We start from the raw sequence: 8,150 nt of genomic DNA, 5'->3' as shown, positions 1-8,150 counted from the left end.
AACGTGCCCGGCGCCTGCTTCGGGTGCGCGGGCACAGCCGCGCGCGCTCTTAGAATTCCCTGGCGGAGCTGCGGCCTCTGGGGCTGGACCTGCACAGTGCGCCCCCGACTCCGTTTCCAGACTGAGCGACGGTCTCCATCTGTTGAGACATCCACCCTTCCCTAGTCCAACGCCAGGTACTTGAGGTGCTAACGCCCCTCGACCTGCTGGCCTCGCCTCGCGGAGGCTGCCCGGGGCTGTCCTGCGTGGAGTTTGAAGGCGCCGGCCAGCGCGGAGCAGAGGCGCGACGCTGGGGAGAGGCGCGCGCAGATGTGCTGAGAATTAAGCCAGGGCCCCCAACTCCAAAGAGAACAGAGCGGCGTCTGAAACATAGTCGGCTTTATTGACTAAGAGGTCATTTTCTGCCTTCAACATCCTTGCAGAATTCCCCCCAGAAGGCTGAACTTGGCGCTCGCTCAAATATATTCCCCTGGAAGCCTGAATTTAACCTTCTATATAAAAGAAAAAACAAGTTTGTGAGAGTTTGGAGGCAGGGCTCATGCAAAGGACACGCCAAGGCAGGAAGTGATCGCCCTGGGTTCTCAGTAATTTTTTTTAGGGGTCGTAATTGGGGGTGTGAAGGCGCTCACACTCTGGCAGCTCGAAATCAGTTCCGCAAAACCAGTCTACACCGGCGCAGTGATTTAGAGAAGCAGCGCGATGCCTCCATCCCCCCACCTGGCCTCCAGTGGGAAAAACAGGTTTAAGGGGGAGGGAATTGTCTGGATTAGCTGTCTGCAGTCATCAAACCATTTGGGTGATTCGCTTTGTTTTCATAGACAGGTTAAAAGGGGAGAAAAAAAGAAAGAGTCGGTTCTGGGTCGCCTGAGCAAGTGTCGATTTCAGCTTAAAGTGAATTGGAAAATTGAGCCTAATTATCCTAGGTAATTGCTTCAATTCTCCACTTGACTTTGCTAACGCAGATCTGTCCTGTGTGTTCAAAAAGACACCCCTCTGTCCCTGAATATCCTGTCCCCTTTGAAAAGTGGCCGGCATAAAACTACCACCATTACCCTGAAAAGCAATCGTACGCATGAAGAGATGGTCAGAAATAAAATTCGAATAAAGGACTAAATCAGGACAGAGATCATTTCTTGTAGCTTAAAATTAATTTATTTAACAAATATAGCTATAATATAAATGATAATAAAATTTCAAATATACAGTATATTACACCCAATCCCTTCCAAAGGGATTCTCGAGAGCCACGCAAATGTACTGTTAAATAGAAACAGAATTTTTAAATTTTATTTTACATTTTTTTTCTGGTACTGGTAAGAGACGTCCCTTCAACCTACCTTTGTAAAGCGTCTGTGTCACCCCCGCCCAAAGCGAACGTTTCACTGTCGCAGTTCTAAGTGTCCCACGGAAGGACCTTGACCTATGTCCCCTGGCCTGCTCTTCTCTTCCTGTCTGCTGTTTTCCTTTCAAAATCGTCCAACACTAATTTCTCTGTGCTCTTCCTGCCCGGTGTCAGGACAGGAGGCAGCGATGCAGGAGACCTGGCCTCTAGTCCTGGTCCCACCACTAACTGCTGGGGACCGTGGATAAATTTCTTAACTTCTCTGGCCTCAGTGTCCTCACCTGTAACACGCGAGGGGGTGGGTCTAGATTCTAGCAGAGCAGACTGGACCCTCCCAGTAACTTTTTGGGAGGGGATCAGACTTCAGAGAGTGAACTCAGGGAGCGGCTGAGGGGAAACCAGAGCGTGGGGGGGCGGGGGATAAAGGGAAGGGGCCAGGCGGTGCTGACTAGGGGACCTAGCTGGGTACCGGCCCTGCTGCTCGCAGAAGCCCAGGGCTGGAGGAATCAGCTGGCACCTCAGGTCGGCGACCCTGGGACCCTCTATGTCAGGTGGTACATGCTGTAGCCTACGTGGGCCGTGTAAAGTCCCACGGGAGCCACCGGCAGCGCGGCGCGCTGGAAGGGGCCAGAGGCGCCGTAGAGAGAGGCGCCGGCGGCCGCGGCTACAGCAGCGGGGCCGCTGAGCGGGAAGGAGAGGCCGAAGGCAGCCGGTGGCAGCATGGGCTTGGCGGCCATCTTCAGCTTTTCTAGCTCTGCCTCCTGCAGTCTCTTGGCCTTGGCGCGACGGTTCTGGAACCAGATCTTCACCTGCGTCTCGGTGAGGCTGAGCGAGCTGGAGAACTCGGCGCGCTCGGCGATGGACAAGTACTGCTTCTGGCGGAACTTGCGCTCCAGCGCCAGCAGCTGCGCGGTGGTAAAGGGCGTCCTCGGCTTGCGGTTGGTCTTGTGCTTGCGCAGGGTGCAGGCCGGGGGGCTCAGCCGCCCTAGGGGGGCCGAGAGAGAGAAGCAGGGGGTTAAGAGCAGCGCAGGAGCGCCGTCTGCCCATAAAGTAGCAAGAAGAGTCAATAACCATGCCTGCTACTCGTTTTCCCGCTTTTCCGCGCGGGGCACCTCGCGAGGCACTCGGAAAATATCTTCGATTGCCAACACGACCCCAGCGGCGGGGACAGACTCGTCTACTTTTTTTTTGCAAATGAGGAAACTAAGATTTCAGATGAAACACACCCATGTTCAAGGCCCGAACATGACAACTGGGAAGAGGTGGAACCACCTGAGTGCCAGATGCCGCTTAGGCCTGTCACAGCTGGGCCTCTTCCCACCGCCAGGCAGGTTGGGACCGCGGATGGTAATAAGGCGGTTGAAACATGCAGAAAGAGGCCCTGTGCGCAGTCCAAGGCCACTCTTACCCAGACATTGCTCTGTGCCCACCAGGTGCTCAGCGCCGGGCTAGACCCCGGTGGCATTATCCAGACGCCCAAATTCCACACTTTCCCTCGGAACAGCGAGTTCCTACAGAGTTCTAAGGGCGGTCCCCTGGTAGGAGGTGGAACAAGGCCGGCTGTCATGAGGGTCACCCCACGGCCATGTCTCTTAAATGTATAAAGTGCCATGTGGTGACGGAGGGGGAGTGAGGGAAAGGCGCTCCATTTTATTCTGGCTGCTTCTTCTGATCGTCTCAGTTGTCTCTGGGGGCCTCTCTCACCCCCAGTGCCTCGGCCTTCTGGTCACACTCAAATGCGTGTGTGCGTGGGGTGTGTGTGTGTGTATATGTGTGCAACGAGCTTCTCCTCGACCTGTGGCTCAGTCCGAAGATATCAAAAGTACCCGGCTGTCTTTTTCTTATGGCTTCAAAATAGGCCTCTAGTCCGGCCAGGGAGCCAGCACCGGGCAGAGGGCTGGAGCAGGTCCGGGACTGAGTCTGCGGGGAGAGCCAACCGCTGCCACATCCGGTGGCAGCGTTGGATAAAACGTGGAACAAATTACACCTAGGATGACGGGGATCGCCCCGACTTTGGAATCCGGGCAGGGGCCCTAACTGCCTAATGCCTAAGTCCTGGAAAGGACGCTTTGCCTACGCAGCAGCAGCTTCCCTCTGGGGTAAAATGAACTCAAATTTGGAATGTTCCACCATGCGGGTTTTGCCTAATTATGCATGTTTTCATGCCTAAAAAAAAAAAAAAAAAAAAGGATCCTTTGGGCCTTTTGGACCACTAGTATGCGAGTCAAACAAAATCTCGCGTTAACGTCCCTCTTCTTCCCCCTTCGAGGCCACTGAGAGTCCTGGAAACAGTTGGCCCCCAACTCGCTTTCCGCCAGGACACCCGAGGGGCAGACGCTGCCTTCGGCAGGGACAGCCCAACGCTGGGCCACCTTTTCAGGCTATTAGGCTCAGGGAGGGGCTGGCCTTTCAAAGACGTTTAATCCCCAGATAAAAATCACGCCTTAGCATCACGCCATTGAATTCGGGTTGCTATTATGCCGCGCGAAATAATCGGAGGAAACGAGGAAAACTCGGGAATTTCCCGTGCTCCTGAAATATCTCCGAGCGCGTTCGCTGGGCAGAGAAGCCAGGGGGCCGCGAGGCCTTGGAACGACCCCGACAGCGCCTTTGGTGGCTGAGTCCGCTTCAGTGGCCCAGTTCGAAGGTTTGGGAGCTTCCGACCGGATTGGAGGGGGTGCCTCCCACTAAGCGACTTGGTGCCCCGCCCCCTCCGCTGGACCTGAGCGTCCCCCTCCCCTCCAGTGGTCCATCTACCCAAAGCACCAAGGATCTGCCTGAAACTTGAGGGGGGAGGGGAATTTTAAGCGCTTCAGATCCTTCCCGCAAAGAGACACTTTACTGGGTGGGGGGCAATGAGTAAGGCTCATACTGAGAAAGTGAAACTTTGCGCGCAGGGAACATGTCCGCGCCACTCGGACCCACCGATTGGGGGTAACGACGAAGTAGCAGGGCTTAGGGTCAGACGGGGGAGCGGGGACTTCTGTGGTTGGTGGGTGGGGGCAGGAGAAGAGGGTGCTCCAACACCCATGTTCTGGCAGTAAAGTCCCAGCCGCACGGCCGCCTAGCCAAGACCAGGATCCCGCGAAAGTGGACCGAGCGCCGGGCCTCAGCCAGGCCTCGAACCATCTTCCTGGGTGGAAATGGGGAGCACGCAAACTCCGACCTCCCCGCCAGCGGAGAGGCAGCACCGGCTCCAGGTACCGGCTGCAGGTATGAAAACGCCGGAGACAAGCAGGCGCCGGCGCGAGGCCTGGCGCCCTCGGGTCCCGCATCCCCGCCCGGCCCCCTCCCCCGCTGCCTGGGTTCTGGCTACTCACTGGCCGGAGGCGGGGAGAAGCGAGGGCTCTGCATCCACGGGGTCCTCTCGGACTTCTCGGGGCTCTCGGCTTTGACGAGCGCATCTTCTGGCAGCTTGAGGAGTCCTCCCACCGAGAAATGGCCGAGCGGCCGCGGCGAGGACGGCGCGTCCGCAGCGCCCAACGACCCCGGCCGGGCGCCCATGGGCTGCGCGGAGCCGCCCGCTGCCTGTGCGCTCTCGGAGGCCGCCAGGGCGCTCTCCTTGGCCCCGGGCTTCCTGTGGTCGGCCATGAGCGCCTCCACGCTGAAGGGCAGGAGCGAAGGGGACACTTTGGGCTTGGCCCCCTCCTCGTCTGCGCCCATGGCGGCCGCTGTGGCCGTGGTGGTGCTAGGGGCCGGTCCCCCGCCGCCCCCCGCTGGCTTGCCGAAGGCGGAGTCCTCCACTTTGACACCGAGTGGCAAAGAAGTCATGTCAGCAGCCGGGGCCATGCAGAGCCGGGCCCCACCTCCAGCCGCAGCACGGGCCAGCCGCTGGGCATGGGCTTCGGGCGGGCTGGGAGCGCGGCCGGCTTCTGGGAGCGCCCGGGGCCCTGGCCGGGCGGGCCCTCCCGCGCGCGCCTCCCGCCCCTCCCCAGAAGGCCGGCTCCGGCGCTCTGGGCCTGGCCACCCGCTGGCGCCGCCGCGCAGGCCGAGTTCCCGGGCGCACTAGCCGGCTCCAGGTCGGCCGCTGCTCCCCAGAGAACTTGTTAATAAGGAGAGGCCCGGGCGGCAGCGGCCAATCGGCGCGCGAGGGGGCGGGCCCGACGGGATCCATTGGGCCGCGATCCTGCAGACTCGCCCGGGGACGCGCTGGGCCTCGGGGCGCGCGGGACGGGGCGGGGCCCCGGAGGGCAGAGGAGGGGGGGGCGGGGGAGAAACTTTCCTCTGCGCAAAAGCCCGGCCGCCGCTCTCTCTGGGTCCCCTTGGGTCTCTGTTTTTTTTTCTGGGTTCCCGGGTTCTCTTGTCCTCGTCCCTTCCTTTCTGACCCCCTCTTCTCCCCCTCCCTTATCGCCCTCTTACCCGCTCCTCGCGTTTTTTTCTCTACCCCTTTTTCTGTTTCTCTCTCCCACGGCTCCTCCCTCTTACCTTTCTCTTCAGTCAGTCGCTGTGTTCGTCCTGCTCTGTCCCCTTCCCCGGCCTGCCTTCCCCCTGCCCTCCCACGACGATCTGAGTTGAGGTCATGTCTTACATATTCCTCTAATAGTTGACAAAATCTGCGTCGTTATTTAATCTAGTAGAAAGACGTACTATTCATTGATTTTTAAAACTCTTTCATTTTCTTCCTCGGCTTCGATCTTCAGAACTTTACCTCCGCATAAAAGTGGGCCTTTGTCTCTTTCTAAGCGCTGAACTGAAGTTTGCCTTAAAAAGCCAGGCTCTTAGGACCACGGATGTTAAGGATAAGAATACATAATAGTATCCGGAGTCGATCATCGATTTTCATACATGATGGGTGCTTTTCCCACTCTAACTTCTCTGGCAACCGGCTGCGGGACGGAGTCGCTGGGTCCTTTTGATACAGAACTTACCGAAATAAAACCAACAGAAACGTCAACAAAACAGTGATCTGGCCTCAACGTGACCTCAAACAGAGCGTCCGCGGAAACAATAACAGTCCCAATCTCCGGGTCGCTGATCATTGGAGGGGGTGGGGGAGGCACCTTTGGGGGTGGCGGTCGCGGGAAAGAGACCGGTTCTTGGAGTAGATCCTTGGGGCTGGGCTTGAAAACTTTTATTTTGCCAATTTCGGGGGAAACGTGATTTTATTTTTGCAGTTAAAAAAAGAAAAGGGAAATGGGTCGGGGGAGCGCGGAGAAGTGAGATCTATGCACGGCCGGGTCGAGGCTCTGCCGTTTTCCGCGCCACCGCTTTATGGCCTCTTATCCCGGGGCCCAGGCCGGCGCGGCTCCCGGACAGCGAGCAGTGGTGATTGGCGGCTCACTCGGACCCGCCATTGATGACCGCGGGGTTCTAATCTCCAGGAAACACAGGGGCTGCCGTGGCCATTTAGGGGTAATTATCCGAGCGCGGAGGGACAGCGAATTCCCTCGACTTTTAACTGAGCGCAATAAAAGCAGTAGATTAGGGGCGTCCAGATTAAGTAAAATGAATTACTAGAGCGGGAACTTTATTACCCGGACGGCGTCCGGGGTCTGGCGGGAGGGGTCTGGCTGCGGATGCCAGGGCGATCAGCAGCTTCACATGCGTCCACAGGCTCAGAGATATGTAAGGCCACGCGAGGCGGCTTCGGGAATACGCGCATCTGTGAATTTTACGCCACCTCTTCAGATTTCTTACACACCCCGGGCTATAACGCAAGCACTGGGCAGGGTTTGGGGCCTCCAGCTCCCGTAGGGCCCAGCTGGAGGCGCGCCGCATGGACGAGGCCTGCCTTAAACTCTCCGTACCTCTGCGGGGTAAGGACGAACAGGGAATGTGCAGGGAAACCGAGGTCCCGGAGTTAGGCTTGAGGGTGGTACAAGGACAGAAGGCGATACAACCCCTCTTTAGAGCTGAGCGAACTGACGCTCCGCAAAGCGCTCGGCCAAACACCTTGCTGGCAGCCCAGCCCTGACGGCGAGCTCATTGCGCGCACTGGCAATTAAACTGTCGCCAGAGCAGCCCCCTCCACCCTCTGCACCCGGGTTAAGTGGGGGAGGGGAAATCGAGGCTTCTTGGTTTTTTAGGCCTGCATTTAAAAAAGCGACTTTGCTTTGTTTGGCCCTCGTCTCCCATTTCAAAATGTTTGACTCCCAAATTACTTGGAGAATCCAATATAACTAAGAAAGGTCTCCCTAGAAAAATGTATCTCAGCTATAACAATTTCGGGGGCTCTGGGCCTACGTGGAGTCGCCGTTAGGAGCCCCTGCTTTGGCGCAGAGCGGGGGCTCGAACCCCGGGACGGGCCACCCGGCCAAGAGGGGTCTCAGAGCTGTCTCCCGCGGCGCGCGCGGCGACGTCGGGCCTCCGGCCGCGGCCGGGCGGCGGGAGAAGGACCGCATGCTAATTGCGGGGATAAACAATCTGTCACGATCCCTCAGCGCGCCTAATAGGCAGACGAGGATGTTGTTTTTAGGCGCCAGCGGCGGCCGGATCAAAGGCAGCAGCCGGCGCAGGCGCCCTTGAAGTCGGGCCCCCGCCTCCAGGGAGCACACCGCCTGCACCCGCAGCCCCTGGCCCCGCGGCTGCCCCCAGGCACCCCGAGCCGGGCCGGACCCCTGGCATCTTTTTAGGTTCTGGGTCTGGGATCCTGTCTCTCTCGCCCGGCACGGCGGGTTGGCCGCGTGCTCGCGATGCCAGGCGAGAAGAGTGTGGCTGCAGAGCGATGGGGGTCCAGAGGCGACCTCACTTGGTCTCTGTGCTCAGAATAGAGCGGGTCCCTGCCCCTGGGCTGCGGGGTAAGATGCTCGCGTTCGTTCCCAGAGACCCGAGTTAGCGAAAAGCACCAAAAGTCTCTGCGTCTCCCGGG

The 8,150-nt window shown here is 58.6% G+C and overlaps 1 protein-coding gene across 1 annotated transcript; it reads right to left on the bottom strand.

The window, feature by feature from the left end:
* Positions 1 to 1,133: 1,133 nt before the first annotated feature.
* On the bottom strand, positions 1,134 to 5,363 carry MSX1 (msh homeobox 1). The gene is made up of 2 exons (XM_039838205.1): positions 4,663 to 5,363; positions 1,134 to 2,327 (listed from the first exon to the last, which is right to left on the bottom strand). The coding sequence occupies exons 1-2, from the start codon at positions 5,129 to 5,131 to the stop codon at positions 1,885 to 1,887; spliced, it is 912 nt and encodes a 303-aa protein (XP_039694139.1). The 5' UTR covers positions 5,132 to 5,363; the 3' UTR covers positions 1,134 to 1,884.
* Positions 5,364 to 8,150: the final 2,787 nt, after the last annotated feature.

Source organism: Pteropus medius, unplaced genomic scaffold (genome assembly GCF_902729225.1).
Source record: "Pteropus medius unplaced genomic scaffold, Ma_sr-lr_union100, whole genome shotgun sequence".
Lineage (NCBI taxonomy): Eukaryota > Metazoa > Chordata > Mammalia > Chiroptera > Pteropodidae > Pteropus > Pteropus medius.
This window is presented reverse-complemented; position numbering and strand designations above follow the sequence as displayed.